The sequence below is a fragment of the Balaenoptera musculus genome, chromosome 10 (assembly GCF_009873245.2).
Source record: "Balaenoptera musculus isolate JJ_BM4_2016_0621 chromosome 10, mBalMus1.pri.v3, whole genome shotgun sequence".
NCBI classification, from domain to species: domain Eukaryota; kingdom Metazoa; phylum Chordata; class Mammalia; order Artiodactyla; family Balaenopteridae; genus Balaenoptera; species Balaenoptera musculus.
The window spans coordinates 94,862,100-94,879,820 of record NC_045794.1 but is presented as its reverse complement, the minus strand read 5'-3'; the positions used below and the strand labels follow the sequence as shown (position 1 = coordinate 94,879,820).

At 47.4% G+C, this 17,721-nt stretch overlaps 2 protein-coding genes across 4 annotated transcripts; one reads left to right on the top strand and one right to left on the bottom strand.

Moving 5' to 3' along the window:
• The first annotated feature begins 933 nt into the window (after positions 1 to 933).
• Positions 934 to 15,365, top strand: JOSD1 (Josephin domain containing 1). 3 transcript variants are annotated; one of them, XM_036866258.1, is made up of 5 exons: positions 1,195 to 1,516; positions 1,920 to 2,739; positions 10,256 to 10,384; positions 10,513 to 10,707; positions 11,351 to 15,365. In XM_036866258.1, exons 2-5 carry the CDS (start codon positions 2,555 to 2,557, stop codon positions 11,448 to 11,450), a joined length of 609 nt encoding a protein of 202 aa, XP_036722153.1. In that variant the 5' UTR covers positions 1,195 to 1,516; positions 1,920 to 2,554; the 3' UTR covers positions 11,451 to 15,365. The 3 variants fall into 3 exon arrangements, with proteins under 3 accessions (XP_036722151.1, XP_036722153.1, XP_036722152.1); XM_036866257.1 differs by having other exon boundaries at positions 1,195 to 1,589; XM_036866256.1 differs by lacking the exons at positions 10,256 to 10,384; positions 10,513 to 10,707; positions 11,351 to 15,365 and having other exon boundaries at positions 934 to 1,589; positions 1,920 to 2,550.
• On the bottom strand, positions 14,809 to 16,896 carry TOMM22 (translocase of outer mitochondrial membrane 22). The gene is made up of 4 exons (XM_036866259.1): positions 16,732 to 16,896; positions 16,365 to 16,483; positions 15,778 to 15,895; positions 14,809 to 15,539 (listed from the first exon to the last, which is right to left on the bottom strand). Exons 1-4 carry the CDS (start codon positions 16,846 to 16,848, stop codon positions 15,465 to 15,467), a joined length of 429 nt encoding a protein of 142 aa, XP_036722154.1. The 5' UTR covers positions 16,849 to 16,896; the 3' UTR covers positions 14,809 to 15,464.
• Positions 16,897 to 17,721: the final 825 nt, after the last annotated feature.

The following is a 17,721-nucleotide window of genomic DNA, read 5'->3' as shown; positions in this document are numbered from 1 at the left end:
CAAATATAACTGTAATCCTTAGGTGGCTTACAAATTATAAAAATTTAAGATAATTCAAAAGTTGTCTGGACGAGGGCAGAGGACTCCCAACCACATGGTAGGCACACAAGCAAATGTGTTAAGTGATAATTCTGTGTTTAGTGTAATGGTGTTGTTAAAAAGAAACAAGCCCAAAATGGAGTCACTTGTGTTGAGCCCCACCAAGATTTAACACCTAACCTAACTGCAGTTTCAACCTCTATCAGGAGAAGAATCTTAAACCAACCACTCTGGAATTTCCTGAACAACACTAGTGAGGTAATCTGCCTGATAAGACCCCTTGCTTCCTATAAGAGAATGTGACCTTCCCTAATACAATCCACTCTTTCTTCTGCCTATTAAAAACTTTCCATTTTGCACAACTCCTAGGAGCGCCTTTCTATTTACTAGGTGGGATGCTGCCCGATTCATGAATTGTTCAGTAGAGCCAAGTAGATTTTCAGATTTACTCAGTTGATGTTTAAGTGTTGAGCTGTGTTGAAGCAGGATTAAAGAAATGACTGAATGCAGTGTGATCTTTTCTTTTATTGTTTTTCCAACTTCCTGAACAAAAATCCAAAAGGATAGCAACACTAAAGTGGATGATGAATATTTGCTGAATCCTTCCACATGTCTTTGGGTAAAAAAAAAAAAAAAAAAAAAAGGAAAAACAATCCATGTGGGACTGAGTTCATCTTCCTGACACACACAATGCACTTACGCCTTGAGAAAACTCAGAGGAAAGCTCTATGGCCGCCACTGTGAGACCAGACGGGAACCCGAAGGCAAAAGGGCAGTGGTCTATGAGCAAGCCGAAATACGACACCAAGGAACTGAAATAGGACTATTCCACTTGAAACGTGACTCCCGGCGAGGCACTTACCCTCACAGCTCCTGGAAAGTGAGGGCGGTCGGGCCCACTAAACAAGAGAATTTGCACCCGACCGCGTCAGTAAGGTGCTTTGAAATCACCTGGCGAACGGCATGCTAGACAAACATAACACGGCCAGCGCAGGTGAAACTAGTCCGGGTTCGCGAAGGCACTCTGCCCAGAAAGCCTGATCAGAAGGACGGGAGGGCTGGGGAGAATCGCGAAGTGTAGCCGCAGGATGGGTCACCGCCCCGGAACTGAGCCGACGCCCGGGGGAGGAGAGGGGCGGGACAGGCATCGGGGCGGGACTCCCGCCGGCCGCCCGGCCTGCCCAGCCCCGGAGGGAGAGAGCAGAGGATCCGGGCACCAGCCGAGGAGCCAGGCACTAGCTCTACCTGCGGCGAGACGCCGCAGCAGCCGCCGCCGGGCTACCCACCCCACACCGCCAGGGGGCCCAACGCAGCCTGCACCCGTGAAACAGACGCACGGCAGCTGCCGCCCCAAAGCCGGCGCCGCTGACGTCAGGCCGACGTCAGAGGGGACGCCGCGGCGGGGCGGGAGTTGGGACGGCGAAGGAGGGCGTTTTCGGAGCACGCGCCGGGCTGGGGCCGCTGACGTCGGGCTCAGGTGTGCGCGCTCGCTCGCCCGCCCGAGCGCGGCCCAGGTGGCGGCCCGCAGCTCCAGGTGGCGGCCGGCAGCGGTGAGGGGGCGACCGGCGGCGCGTCCGCAAGCTGTCCCGGCGGCGCGGGGGACCGGGCGGGGGCAGGGTTAGGGGAGCGGCGGGAGGGCGCCTCGGCTTGCACTCACGTGACGGGCGGGGAGGTTGGGGTGGGGGCGGCGAGCTGGGTGGGCCCGGGCCCCCGAGGGCGAGACGAATTGTCCGGCCCCACCCCTCGCGGGCCTGCCCGTCGCAGTGCAGGACCTTCCTTGGGGCTGGGGCCGGACCCGCCGCGCAGCTTCCCTGGGCAGCCTGGTCCTCTGCGGCGGCCCGCCCGACCGCCGGAGCTGACAGGAGTTGTCTCCCCCGTAGGGCCGCGGCAAGAGGGTGAGAGTCCGCGCTTTCCGAGGGAGCTGCGCCGGCCTCGGCCCCGCGGGGTCCCACCGTACCCGAGAGGATGGAGAGACTCCCCCGACGCCCCAGCAGGGCCCGCGATCCCACGCTGGCCGGCCCTCGCTAGCTGCTCGAAATTTGCGTTTTATCCACCACCTAGGCCTTGTCTCCTGAGTCAGTGGCGTTGTGGTTCCAAAGAAATGGAAGAAAAGGAGCGATGTGACCGACTCCGTTCGGTCCTCCTGCCTTGAGGCCTGGTTGGCATTTGCAGAAAGGAAAATACAGCAAGAAAATCGTGTTTTTTTGGAAGGGGTAGAAGAGGAGGGTGGGAGAAGGAAAACAAGGTCTTAGATTTTATATGATTTTTTAAAACTTCTGCACTTCGACAGTGGTGGCAAAATACACTAAATCCAAAAGTTATCTTTCTTTTGAGAAGAGGGGGATTATTTTTCCTTTTGATTACAACCTTTTCTCCCCGTGACAAAGCATAAATCATGGACACCAGAAAATAAGGTAGACCTCAGGAATCCTGAAAAGACTGAGAAGCTTATATTCCTCCTCAGGAGGGAAGAGTGGGGTGTTTTTAGCCCTCTCTGGAACCTAAAACGAAAAACATGAGTTGCGTGCCATGGAAAGGAGACAAGGCCAAATCCGAATCATTGGAGCTGCCCCAGGCTGCACCCCTTCAAATCTACCATGAGAAACAGCGCAGGGAACTTTGCGCTCTGCACGCCCTCAATAACGTCTTCCAGGACAGCAATGCCTTCACCCGGGAAACGCTGCAAGAGATTTTCCAGAGGTAGGGGGTCTCCTTCTTGGTGTCTCTATACTTTTGTGGTCTTTTTGAATTTCTATGCGTGGGGCAACGTCTCTGCTGCATAAACCTTCAAACCAACAGGGATTGTTAGCTAAATGCTGTTAGCAGGTATAAGGGACACAGGAATGGGAAAGAGAATAATCAGGATCACTTACTGAGCACTTACAGTGGCCTGGGCACCGTGCTAAGAGCCTCAGTGGTGTTATCTCAAGTGATCCCCTCTACAATCCATTGGAACCTGTGTTGTCATTTCCATTTTATGGATGAAGACAGGGCTCAGAGAAGTTCAGTAATTTGCCCAAGGTACCATAACAAGAGATGAAGCCAGGCTTGAATCCAGGTTTGTTGTTGCTGTGCTGTTGACCACTATGCAGTTAATGCCTCTCAAGTCCTGCCCCCAAGGAGTTTAGAGTCTAGAAGGGGGACAAGATATGTACACACTCAGTCACCTGTCATCAGAGTTGGAGTGTAGTGGGTTCCATAAGAAGGGTATATACACAGTGCTCAGCTTTTCTGCGAGACCATGTGCTGGCCTTGGTGCTCTTCATATGGTGTTTTGTGTAGCTCTCCTAACAGTGGATTTACTGTCTCTATTTTACTGATAAAGAAACAGAAAGAAAGGTCAGGTAATTTGTCCAAATAGCTTCTAAGTAGCAAAGCTGTGATTTGAAGCTGACTCTAGGTCCCCTCTCCTTTCTACTTCATTCTAGAGGGCCTTTCTTATCCACTTTCCAAATGCTACCGGACAGGTTGATAGAAGTTCAGCTTTCTTCTGTCAGCTTTGATGTTCTAAAATTCTTCTCTCAAAGGGTATGAGAAATGGTTCTGCAGTGGCTGGTTCAGCACGTGTGCTGTCCATAGCAACTTTGACAGTGAGCCTGTCTCACTACTCCAGCTTACAAAGAGTTATCCTGCTCAATTCTCAGTGCAGAGAAAGCCCAAGAATTCTTCAAGCAATGTATATTGGCAGTTCCAGAAGACCCTTCTCTGACTCCATTCAGAGATGAAATGATTGCCCCAGAGGGCCTGAATTACAGCTGGGAACAACCTATTTGGGGTGATTTATGAAGCATAGGTATGGACCACTTACCCTGAAAGAACCATAGGCCCTCTCTTAAAAGAGTGTTAATCCCAGTGTGCTGACAAAATTGTAATGAGAGTAATTATTTTCCAGTGCCAGTAATAACCATAGTAACGCCTTAGCAGGGCAGATGTGTCCTTTGCATCATGGCCATCATCTGGCAAGTAGAATGAACTCTTCTCAGGAAATAGGGCCCTAGGAGGTGAGATAATTTGTCTCAGATTGCTAGGTCATGTAACTGAAAGTAGAAAGGAGGCCAGTCCATTAGACTGCTTCCTTTTGGCCAGCCATTAATATACCTTCTACTCCGAATTAGATATTTGCAGATCATTTCCTAATCGAAGTCTAGGGAGAAGAAAAAGACTGACAGTGAATCCTTGAATGTGCTTGGTACTTGGTACTCTGTAACAGTCCTGCAACAACCTTATCAGTAGTGATCCTAGGAAACTAGGGTTCCATTTAAGCAATTTGCCCAGTTTCACTCACTAGTAAATGTCAAGTCCAAGATTCGGTGTGTCCATTCAGAAGTTTTCCACTTCTCTAAATTTGGCCTGGATCTGACATGATGATGATCACTAACACAGCTCTGTGCAAAGCACTGTTCTGAGTGCTTTCCTTGTGTTAATTCACTCCTGACACCAATCTTAAGGGTAGATCCTGGGACTTCCTTGGCGGTGCAGTGGTTAAGACTCTGCACTTCCACTGCAGGGGTCACCGGTTGGATCCCTGGTCAGGGGGATAACATCCCACATGCTGTGCGGCCAAAAAAAAAAAAAAAGTAGATCCTGTTATTTTTCATCTTTCCAGATGAGGGAACAGAGTTCACAGAGCTGTTAGTTGTAGGATTTGGTCCCAAGCTTTGTGAATGGAGGGCCTGCTTTCCTATCTGCTCTGCTACTTCCTGAGTATTGGGAAGGCGTCTAGAGCAATTGCATCATCAGTAGCTGTTCACCCTGCTGGGAAGTTGGGCCTGGGTTTGAAGATGTGGGCTATGAGCTGTTTGTGGATAATAGCAGGACTCTTTCAGCTGTGTTTTCCCTGAATGGAAGAATGCTAAATATTTGCTAAACACTCACATGGAACCAAAGTTCTATTCTTGGCTTTTGAAGCTTTAGCAAGTTGTACTACATTCCCCCAGGTACCTATCAGCACAATGTAAAGATCCACCTCAGAGTAACAGCAGACCAGTACATATGAGAATATATGTACCCTACCACTCCAGAGGTGGAATTCCGTATGGAGTATTTAATATGGGAAGATTCTGTGTGAATAAATAGAAACAAAGAAGTGTGAAAGGGATGAGAGGAAAAAACAAAGGGAGGAGAGGTGAGGGAGAGGAGATAGAATTTTTTAAACAAACATTTACTAGCTGCCTTCAGTATGCCAGGCACCACTACACACTGTAAAGAAAACAAGCTGAACAAGACTCAGCTGCTGAGAAGTACATCTTAGAACTGTCCATTGACCTGGCCTTGAGAAAAGACTTAAGTGAATTTAGAACCATGGAATTCAGAGCAGTCTAAAGGGAAAAAGATAATCTATTTGGATTTTAACAGAAAAGAAGAGTAATGTTGGCAGTAATGTTAACTAGATAATTTTTAATTCCCACATCTTAAGTTCTATGCTTTTTTGAAGATGTGGCTGATGAATGGTAGAAATGGGACAAAATTTTTGATTAATGTCATTTGTTGAGAGGAGGTTCATCCTAGAAGTTGAATTTTAGCCAGACAGAAGAAATACACAAGCAGGGTGGAGTTTCAATGCAGTTGTGGGTATGAGATGACTCATGGTTGGAATAGAAATGAATAGGAATGTAGACAGGACTAAGCTAATGACTCGGCAGCAACACAGGAACAGGGAAGAGAGGAGTCAGGTGTGACAGGCTCAGTCCAGGATTTGAAGATAGTGGTCACGATTGCAGTGATAGCAAAGAGATCATTGGTTTGAAAAGGATGAACAACTGAAATTGGAGAAAAGGTCAGACTATAAGAGACTATAGATACTGGTGAACATCCTCTACCACAGAGAAGCCCTCCTGCCTCCCCATTAAAAAGTCCCTGAGCACACATTTAAAGGAAGGAGCCACATTTAAAGATATGGTGGTTGTAAACTGAGAAAAGGTGTTGTTGAGTGTTAACCTCTAGAGATTTAAATTTTCTCATCCAAGGGCCAGGCAGAGTCTTCCTCGTCGTCGTCATCGCCAACACCTACAGAGTACTTTTGTGCCTGGCGCTGTGATCTGTGCTTTATGTATTTAATCTGTGCTTTATGTATTTAATAATTTAAAAACACATTAGGAAGTTCTGAGCCATATTTTCTAAGGTCACACCTCAGAACTTATAAAAAGGAAAAAATTAAGGGAAAAAAGGAATCTTGATGAAATGTTTCCACATCTCCTTTTCATTCAAACCTGAAACATCACCTTAGCCAGACACAGTGGTAACTACAAGAGAGGACCAGAGACTTAACTGAGGGCACAGACATCAGTGGAGAGACCTGGACGAGAACCCATCTTCTCAGTTGTAGATCACTTCAAATCTTGTGGCTCTAACCTCTGCCTATGGTGACAAAAATGAGAGGCTAGCGTATAGTCCAGAATTTCCGTGGAAATAATTAAGACAGTCCTGAATAGGAGTTTGCCGAGGAGTCCCAAGAAGACATTCCACTGGGACAGAGTAGAATTCCCATGGAATTCAGTGGGATCAGTGTGTTGAAATATCCAGGAGACTGTTCATTGTAGCTTTAGGTTTAGAGGTGGAATCCTACCTCTGCCACTCAGTAGCTGTATATGACTGTACAAGTCACCATAACCTCTTTGTACCTCAGCTTCCTTACTTACACTATGGGGTTAATTTCTATCTCAAGTTTGTTGGAAGGATTAAGTGATAAATCTCATAAAAATAGCTAACACAGTGGGCACTTGATTATTGTCAAAGTAAAAACAAGCACTGGTATAATGGGCACACTGGATGGATCCCACTTATTCAAGTGGCCGCTCTTCTAGGAGTGAGATGGAAACCATTCTTAGCATTTCCTATGTTGATTGGTTTGACAAACACATGGTTATGCAGTTGCCAGTGCCCAGCTGTGAGAGATAGAGAGGAGATGAGTCATCCCCTTTGCTTTGGGAATTTACTATTTTGTTGGACATGTATAAAATAAATGAATTCTTCAATGGTCCTATAAGATAGGAATCATTCCCATTTTTACAGAGAAGCTCACAGGCATGGAGATTAAATCTCAGAATTGATATTGATGCTGCTTGGATGTGAGCTCAGATGTGTGTGGTCCTCCTGATCTCCCTCCTTTTTCTACTGCACTGGAGCCAGGAAGGATTCCATGGAAGAGGTAGGATGTCAGGTTGAGCTTGAAGAAGCTTTAGGATTTAGCTTGAAACAGGAACTAGGATAAAAGAAGAGAGGCCACGTGGTCATGGTGCCTGAAGTACACTAAGCCCAATGAAAGGGAAACAGCAGGTCAAGTGGGGCTGGGAGGGTTGGAGTTGGCCCACCAGGCAACTGGCTCCACTGACAGTTCTTATGTAAGTGAGTGAAATGATACCTTGGTGAAGGTGGCAGGAACATAAAGGCTGAATAGGTGGAAGGAGCATTTGGAAGCAAGGAGGTCAATTTAGGAACCTGTTTCAAAAAATCCAGGTTTGGGACTTCTCTGGCGGTCCAGTGGTTAAGACTCCACACTTCCAATACAGGGGACGAGGGTTCGATGCCTGGTCGGGGAACTAAGATCCCACATGTCACATGGTGCAGCCAAAAGATTTAAAAATTTTTTTTAAAATCCAGGTGTGAGGTGAGGGGCCTCCAGTTAGGGGAGAGATAGTAGGAATAGACAGGCAAGGATTTGAATCTGAGATTGAATATGTAGGACAAGGAGAAGAGACACTTGGAACACTAGTCCTAGAAGGTGCACCGCAGAAAAAATGTGTGGTCAAACCAGTTTGGGAACTGAAACCTTTTGTACACCCTCTCCCCAAGACTCAAGGTAAATATTAGCATATTAGGGGCTTCAAGAAAACCTGTAGGAGACCTGTTTACTTGATTCATTCAGCTATTGTATTAAATGCCTCTGTGATCCTCTGAGGAGCGCATTGGGGGGAAACGCAGCACTAAGGTTTGAGCCTGGTAGGGAGTTAGATGGTGAAAGAGGTGGAAGACTCAGCAGTTTCTTTGCTGGAACCTTCATGCCTCTACTGGCTGGAGACTTCTCTGAAGGTATTGAGAAGCTACTGAAAAGTTGGTGAAGGGAGAGGAACTTGATATATCTTCAGATAGACTTTCATATGCTTTCTCATTTAATCCAAGTGCCCAAGAACCCACTGAGAGCCTTTGTCCTGTTAAGCTACATTTTAGGCCCAGGCCAAGGGACTCAGCTGGCCTTTCCTCTTATCAGCCCAGTGCCACCAGCCACCCTGATTCATGAGTCCTTGCCGTAGACAGCAAGCAGAACTTTGGATTCAAACAAACCCGAGTTTGAATCCTAGTTCTGTCCTTTATAAGGGAAGTGATCACGGGCTAGTCATTTTAAATCACCAAACTTCTGTTTCTAAACCCATAAAATGGTAATAATTCATAGCTTCTTATAGGTTTATTGTGAGGATTAAATGAGATACATATATGAAAGCATCTGTCATCAGGCGTGGCAGAGAAGTTTTCACTAAACGGTATTTATTTTCACAGGTAGAACAAAGTTTGGTTGCAGAGTGGAGTTTAGTGTCCTCAGATCCCCTTCTTTGCTAACTCTGGAGGCTAGCATATAAGCCCTTATTATTTTAAGGGTCCGCTAATATTTACAGGGCAAGAGAGAGGGAAAACAAAATAAACATGGAAAACGTTTCAACAAACGTCCCTTGAGCACCTATCACGTGCCAGGTATTCTTTGAGGTCTGGTGATGGGTAGAGAAGGCCCCTGCTGTCATTCTAGCGTGGAAAAACACACAAGTCAGAAAACACGTCCAGTAGTAACACGAGCTGTAATTAAATTAAAGCAGGTGGATGTAAGAGGAAATGACTGGGAGAAACGTAAGGTTGGGGGGTCAGAAAAGGTCTCTAGGGCAATAACACTTGAGACCCAAAAAATGAGGAGCAGACCAAGTGGAGATCTAGGGGAAGAGGATTCCAGACAGCGGAAACAGTGAGTGCAAAGGCCCTCAAGTGAGAAAGAGCTTTGTGTGTTCAGATAGCAGAGAGAAGGTGTTTGTGCCAAGAGGTAGGGATGAGGTCAGCAGAATCCTAAGGGCCTTGCAGGCCAGAGGAAGTAGTTTAGATCATATTTAAGTGCTTTGGGAGCCTTGGAGGGTTTAAGTAGTGGCAAGAGTATGTTTTATGTTGGAAAAATATCAGTATGGTTGCTGTATATAGAGTATAAGATTTCTTAAGTTTTTAGAGTTGACCTAAAGATCTGATTCTCTTCTGGAGATGGCATTCAGCAACCTCCTAGACATCCGCTCTCCACTTTTATTCCTGAGGAACTCACGACATTTCCCTTCCTCCCCTTCACACAGAGGTGAAAGGCATGCTGCCCCTTCCTTCAAGATGGCCTTTCCTCAGGTCCTGGCCTGCGCAGCCTATGAAAGCAAATTAATAGGATTGGGAATGCCTTCAGAACTGACCCTGTCATGAGATGGAGGAGTGGCTAAAGAGGCCTGGGCAAAGATGGCTTAAAGCCAGTGAGCAAACCAGACTGCAGTTGAGTTTTGTTTATCTGGTACAAAAATTTTTTCCAATTTGTGTTTGTTTTTTTTTTTAATTCAGGTATTTTACACACGTGTATATTCAGAATACCTTTAGGTAGTTCATGAATTTCAGTTTAATATGGGCCTTACTACTTTTTATTGCCTTATGTGGCCCCAGTTCATACATTTATCTTACCTGTCTGAGCCCCTGTAGGCCTTTGAGTATTTAATGATTGATGATTACCAAGTATGCAAGCCTTAAATAGAAAGCATTTAAAGTGTAAGAAATAAGAGTAAGAAATGCTACCCATGCAATCAAAATATCAAATACTATTTTTAATGTTAAAAAAAAGGCTGTATCAAGGCAGGAAGATCAGCAAGGAAGAAGACAGCAGAAATGGGAAGACCAGGGATTTCATAGATGAGACTCCTTCATGGAACATTCTCTGTATCCATTGAATTCACCGGAGACACACTTTCTAAATGGCAGGCAGATAGGCCCCACCGCTACTGAATTATTGTTTTTCATAAACGGAAAGGTAATCCCTAGGGCAGCAGGAGCCCAGACTTCAAAATACTTTGGTAAAAACTCGTTACATTTATTTGAATGGGAGGAAACAAGCTTCCAGGGGCAGTGGTGTAAAGTGCTCTTTTGTCCCTGCCAGTGCAGGGCCAGGAGGGGTTAGGTTGACCAGCAAGTCTCAGCTTTCCTCCTTTCACATTTGCAGGTTGTCTCCAAACACCATGGTGACCCCCCACAAGAAGAGCATGCTGGGAAATGGGAACTACGATGTGAACGTCATTATGGCAGCACTTCAAACCAAAGGCTATGAAGCTGTTTGGTGGGACAAGCGCAGGTAACTGAACCAGGCTTGACTTGATGAGAACTGGCACTCAGCTGGGGAGGTGGCCAGTGGTGGTGTTACAGCTGGGGAATCCTGGGGAGTTGGCTGCTGCAGAGCCTGACACCGTTTCTGTTCTGCAGGGATGTCGGCGCCATTGCTCTCACTAACGTTATGGGCTTCATCATGAATCTGCCCTCCAGCCTGTGTTGGGGTCCACTGAAGTTGCCACTCAAAAGGCAGCATTGGATCTGTGTTCGAGAGGTGGGAGGTGCCTACTACAACCTCGACTCCAAACTGAAGATGCCCGAATGGATTGGAGGCGAGGGCGAGCTCAGGTACCTGTGTGGCTGACGTAGTGGCAAGTTGAGCTTATCTTTGGACAAAGGAAATGAAATTCCTAGCTCCTTGGATCCTCTCCTTATTGTTACTTAGAATCATAGGGTTTCAGACTTCAAAGACCTGAATCTTTGATGGCCCAGGAAGACATTAAATCCTGTTGGTAGAGAAGTCCCATTACCTGGGATGCTGGCTTTCTAGTCTGGCGGGACTGGCATTGTAACGTTCTCCAACTTGACAGTATAGCTGCCAGTTCAGTGAAAGGAAGGCAAACATTTGGGCCAGAGGGGGCTAAATTTCCCTGGAACCAAAGAGGAAACTCTTTATTCTTCTTCTTCTTTTTTTTTTTTTTTACAATTAGAAGTCCTTTAGAGTACTTTGGGCTCTGTTCCTCACAGAACTGGCTACTGTTGGCAGTAACACATGAGGATGAGCAAAAATTCAGATTGGAAATTTAACTGGACAGACTGAGGGGTAACCAAATATGGACTCCTCCAAGAACAGATCACTACTAGAGTGTTTAGGGCAGCCAAGGGTATAAATAACAAGGGTCCTGTCTGGCGAACACGTGGCCCCAAGACTGGAGTTTGCAATTTTACTAGTATTTTCATTTTCTCTTTCATCTACCCTTTTTTCCTGTAGGAAATTTCTAAAACATCATTTGCGAGGAAAGAACTGTGAACTCCTGCTGGTGGTACCAGAAGAGGTGGAGGCCCATCAGAGTTGGAGGGCTGATGTGTAACACAGTTCTACCCAGCCTTCCCTCACCTCAACCCCCGAAATCCTCTGTGATGTGCTGTGGCCTCTATAGTGGGTCTGCCCTTGCCATGTCCCCAAACATCTCATCGGGTTTTTCCCCTCAGATTTGACAGTGCAATAGGACAGACGTGTGGACTGTTACAGAACCAACCAGCGTTACTTGTTCTGGGAAAGGAAAGTAGGAGCTCTGTGTGCTTAGGGCAAGCTATGAAAGACTTTTGTTTTATTTAAGAGAGGAGAAAGAAAGGTGGGTCTTAGCTTATTTCCCCGTTTCTCTGAGGACTTGCCAGAGGCTCTGCTGGAGTTCACTGCTGCTCTGACTCACCTGGAGATGCTGCCTCCACTTCCCCTTTCCTGGCAATCAGTGGGTCTGAAGACACAGTACAGGCAAAGCCCATGTGACAGGTTTGAAGGACTTAGAGCAAAAAGGCCTCTCAGGAAACCATCTCCAAAACTGCAGCAGCAGTACAGCATGCTGTCTCCAACCCTTAATGCCGCCCTTACCCCGTTTTTAAGAGTGGTTCATGGCCATCCTTGGAGTTTTATAATGAAAAGTTCTCTAATATTCCATGCCGGGTGGTTGAATCCTGCGATGTTCTAGTGTGACAGGGTGAGCTAGATACCTAAGAGGATGTGGCCAGCACCAGGCTGGGGCAGGCATGGGCAGCCTGTCCGCCTCACTCCAGCATCGTCCCTCCCAACCTCACTGCATTGCATCGGTTTAGGAGGCTTTGGGGCACAAGATAGGCAAAAGGGCAGTTTTCCCAGCTGACCCACTCTGGCAAAAATCAGGAAAAAAATAAGACTGCCTTTGACATCAAATTCTAGTTTGAGACAGAGTTGGGCAAGGAAAGTATTGGGAAGATAAGCCTCCAGAGACTTGGAGCAGCTAGAATGGGTAGAAGTCCTAGGCTTGGAGTCACTACAGTGACAAGAAGCAGAGCCCTCACGTTGGGTGGATATGTGCGTTACGCTTTGTCATCTCTCTGTAGCTTCCTTTACAGATCAACTGAGAATGGACCCGCCCCCTACCTCTTTAAATAGTTGTAGGCCACTTTTCTCCCCGTAATTTGGGAAAACAAAAGGAGAAGTAAGGGTCATACTACACCGCCTGTCACCACAGTGGCTGTGGTTGTCTCAGGGCAGGCGGGCAGGCAAGGATGGCCTGTCCAGCCCTCACAGGTCAGTGGTTTCGGCAGGTCTGAGGTCTGCCCCACTGGCCAGACCTCTCCAATAGCAGAGCCAGCCTGGGGCTTGCATGTCCAGCCTGAGCAAGCTTAACGGGACGAAGCTGAGGCTTTCTCCCCACTGTGACTGGAGTGCATGTTTACACCAGCACTTTTTCTGCACATGTATCTTCAATCCAACAAGGCCATTTTTTATGCTGAGTAACAGAGGCCACCAAGCGGCTACTGCATTACACCCTCTCAGCAAGTGGCCGCATTCTCTTCTGCACCATTTTCTACACCAGACCTGCTTGGCACCACAGGGAGCTCTGCGCCCCTGCACAATGACATTCCAACCACCACCAGCCAGAAGTTACAGCCAACCTTGCTGATTGTCACAAGCAGGACCTTGGGTCCACTGGCACTGTCAGTGACGTAAGCCATTTCCTGGGAGGAGGAGGAAACTCCTCGCCACCAATCTGCTTGGGCCTGTGCAAATGGCACTTCAAAGGAGTCCCCATGCACTTGGAGTCCATGAGCCAGTGGGATATATGCAAAGACGCTTAAACATTTCAGGGCTGGTTTCTCTGTTCATATCCAATTCTGGTGCTTAGGAACAGGGACCTATGCTGATGCCCAAGGGCAAAAAGCCCCACTTCCTTTAAGAAAGGGGGCAGGCCTGACCCTGATGCCCAGTAAGGGGCAACCCTAGGCTTTTTGTTTTTCTTGCTTTTATTCCTTTTTGTTGGCCTTGTGCTGGGTTTGTTTACAAAAGATGTATTTTGTTTAACCAAATATTAAAAATGGAAAACTCCATACATAAATTTCATCTGTCTGAATTCTGTAATTATGTACATTAAAAAAAGTGAAGTTTAGTATGATGCTGCTTTGGAAGGAATTCACTACCACCATAAGTCATCTTTTAGAGACATGCTGTGCTTTGGCCAGACCTCTCACTTCAAAAATCCAGACAAAATACTCACCAAGTAGGACTTGATTCAAAAAAAGCCCGAGACACTTTTCGATTTAATTTGTAAAAACTAGACTCCACAATATGAAGAACCCTAACCCTAATCTTAAGTACAAGTTTTCTTTACTGACAAGTGACTATTCTTCCCTGGTTAACAGGTGGAAGATTATGTATTTATACAGAGGACCTGGGAGGCCCCAGCACCAAGTACATAGCAGGATTCTGAGCCAGACTGCCTAGATTTGAATTCAGATCAGGGATTTTCTATTCAGCCTGGAACAGATCACTTAACCTTTCTGGGACTGTTTTCCTCTTCTGTAAAATGAGAATACTACCACCTCCTAAATTGTATAGTTCCAGCAACCCACATAAAAGACTTAGTACTGTTACTAGCACAATGCCAATAAAAATGTGTGTGAAATGGAAAAATTACAAAGTTCAAAGATAGGGCTACAGTTGGATTCACTGTCAATAGCTCATCAGCAATTACAGTTGATCCTCAAACAGCACAGGTTTGAACTCTGTGGGTCCTTACACGTGAACTTTGTTCAAGAAATACTACAGTGCCACATGAACTGTGATTGGTTGGACAGCAGACACATCGAGGGCCAATGAAAAGAGAGATGCATAGGCTTTTGACTGCAAGGAGGGTTAGTTCTCCTAACCCCGTGTTGTTCAAGGGTCAACTGTATTTTCAAAAAGAACAAACCCAAGATGTTCTATTTGCAACCTTCCTATCCCCAGACTAGATAGCAATACTATGTCATTCCTTACAAGTCCTTTATAATTATTGTGGTTTTTCTTTTTTTTCCCTTTGGCCGAGCTTCACAGCATGTGGGATCTTAGTTCCCCAAACAGGGATCGAACCCGTGTTGCCTGCAGCGGAAGCACAGAGTCCTAACTACTGGACCACCAGGGAATTCCCCCTTTATAACTGTATAATGTCATTGTAGACTGTGCAAGTACATGGACCCAATCCTTTGCTGGTGGATCTGAAACTGATTGCTTGAACTCAGAGAGGTTCTTGGTCAAAGACGAATTTTTTTTTTACCTTTGGGAATTTAACTAATTTGGGCCTAAGGGGTCAGTCAGTATTAAACGGTGGTGCTGGCTGAGGTGAGAGAAAATGTGAGGGGCAGTTTTCTTTGCCCTTCTAAAATGGTCTAAATAATTTCAAGGTATGTATGACAAGCACTTGGAAGACATTTTTGGTTGGAATCATTTTTTAATATTTAAATAGAAAAAGTGAGCACTGACTTTTTTTTCTCTTTTAGACACACACACGTCTAACAGCCAAAATATGCAGAGGAAATGAGCTCCTGCTCTGTCCTCCACAGTCCCCATCTTGTGGTTGAAGCTGTTGCCAGCCCTCCCTCCATCCTTTCTAACATACACAGAAATTCACAGCACAGCTGTAATGCATTTTATCTCGTGTGCACGTCCCTCTCCAACATCCCCATTCTTAAAAAGCAAACAGTCGTTAATGGTCGGGCACATCCTTCCCGATGGCATCAGTTCCTACCCCACAATGGGATAGTGAGGAGATCTTCCGTCAGAAGTAATTGAGTGAAAGGGGTGGGATGGCCGGAGCTGGAGTAACCGTCTGTACTGCTGCACTCTGGTATCAGAGTGAGGACAGAAGAAATAAGTCAGGAGAGCATGGAGGGCACAGCTGCAAGTGAGGAGTCCCTCCATGAGACAATGTGGGGAGAATTCTCCCCACCAGGTTTAGATAGATCAATGTGCCAAAGTTAAAAAAAAATAAAATTAAATTAAAAAAAAATCCAATAATCAGCAGTTCAAACACTAGTGAATTTTCAAACTTCTCCCACCAAGACAGGCCAAACATAGCAGTAACAATCTAGATCTTTCCGGGAAGTGAAGGTAGAGCCCCGGGCATTCCTCCTGACAGCCCTGTATTAGGCCCTAGAAGTATCTGGAAAAGAAAAGGAGGGGTGTAAGGCACTGTACAGACCTAGGGCTCTCGTCTTCATCATACCTGTCCAGGCAGACAAGGTCTACGAAAACAACGCTGAGGGCGCAGTCAGGCACCGAAAAGAGTGCGGGTCGTATCCCAATCCCTACCGGCACGTTACCCGCCCTACCTATAGGTGCTGGAGGGATAAACACCCTGCGTCTCCACTACTGGCAAAAAGCCCAGGGTCCGGGCTCACCTGCCGCTGCTGCAGCTGCTGCTGCTGCTCCATCTGCAGCTTCTCGGTCTCAAAGACGACCGGAAGCACCAGGATCATGAAGGAAGTGGTTCCAATCCACAAGGCTGCCCTGGAAAACCTGCGGCGGGAGCGGGAGCATGATGGCAAGACAAAAACACGCAGCTTCACCGAGAACTCACCAGTAACCAAATCTCTCACCCTGCACGCTCCAATGTTTTTGGTAAGCGTGTTCTACCCAACTCCTGCTCTGTACTCCTACCGGAAACAGGAGGAGCAGTTCCAGGGACGGTGCATCTAGTGAGAGCAGTCTGAACATTCTCCTGAGTTCTCACAGTGCTATTTACACATCAATTACATCACATAATCTGAGATGATCCTCACAACGACCCTGCCCAATAAGAATCCTCACTTTACAGACGAGGAAATAGAGACCAAGAAAGGTTAAAGTAGCATCAGTCCAAGGTCACTCAGTGATCTAGCTGGCGGGCTGCCCTCCAACCCAGGTCTGCTGCTCCCAAAGCCCGTGTTCATTCAGGGCACCTCAGTCACCCCAGGCACACCCCAATGTCTTTGCCCTCGTCCCTTACCTGTACATTTTTTGAGCCACGAAGAGGGAGAGATCAAAAGTGGCTCCAGCCGCGGACCGGACTCTCTCCGGGAACATCTCCGTCAGACCCCACAGTCTCTCCGACAGAGTCTCATCTAACTGTGGTGGAGGAGGCGCGGATATGGGCCGAAGAGCAGCGGTAACCACCCCCCGACGCCAGGACATGCCGGTCCCCTGGAGCTGGGGCACCCCGGCCCCAGCGGGGCCTCACCCCGCCTCCCGGAGACGCCTCTGCTCGGACCTCTCCAGGCGCCGCGACGCGCCTTCGTCCCGCTCCTGCAGCACGCAGAGCCCTCACCCCCGCTCCCCGCCCGCACCCTCCCAGCCCGCCCCGCGGCGCCCAGTACCTCCTCGTCGTCTTCCTCCTCCAGCTCCTCCTCAGGCTTCTCGGCATCGCCTTTCGGAAGCAATTCGTCCGGGGACAGCGGCACCCCAGGGCCGGCGGCGGCGGCGGCGGCAGCCATGGCTGTGGGGGACACCGGAAGCGGAAGAGGAGAGGCGAGTGCGGCGCCGACGGCGGACAGAGCCGCCCTTCCGGGAGCCGGAGGCTGGAGGGCTGGGGAGGAGCGCCGCCCTCTGGTAGGCGGGCTTCACCGGCCTTCAGCAAAGGGCATCTGGGAGGTTGGATAACGTGAGACACGTGGGAAACTTATTAAAGTCCTGAATCGGGGTGCGTCAGCGGTAATTCTGTTCTGTGGGCTTAGGGTGAGCCCGAAAATCTGCATTTTAACAAGCCTCCCAGAGATCACACGCAGACAAACACGAATCCAGTTTCATTTCCCTGAGGGCTGTGTTTGGTAGGAGTAAATTAGAGATTTGGAGATTTATTGGTCTTCTGGGAAAACGTCAAGTAAACAGTCCCAATGTTCTAAAACAAAGGCGAGTGTGTACCAGGCACTGTTTGTGCGTGCGAAGGGCGGGGGTGGGAGGGGCGCTCATTTAATCTTTACATCAACCCACTGAGGTGCTACTATCCCTTTTTTTTTTTTTTTTTGACCGGGCCATGCCGCATGCAAGAACTTAGTTCCCCAACCAGGGATTTGGAACCAGTGCCCCCTGCATTGGAAGCCGAGAGTCTTAACCACTGGACTACCAGGGAAGTCCCTATTGTCCCCATTTTAGAAATGAGGAGATTGAGGCACAGTACAGGGTTGCTGCAAGTATTTCTGGAGGATGGATTTCAAGACGTGGGTTTGCTGGCCAAAAAGTATGAACATTTAAAAATTTGGTAGGTATTAGCTAATTGCCCTCGGAATTATTATATCACATACTTCCACAATAGTAAATGGAAGTGTCCTTTTCTCCACACCCTCCCCAGCATTAGGTATTATCCATAT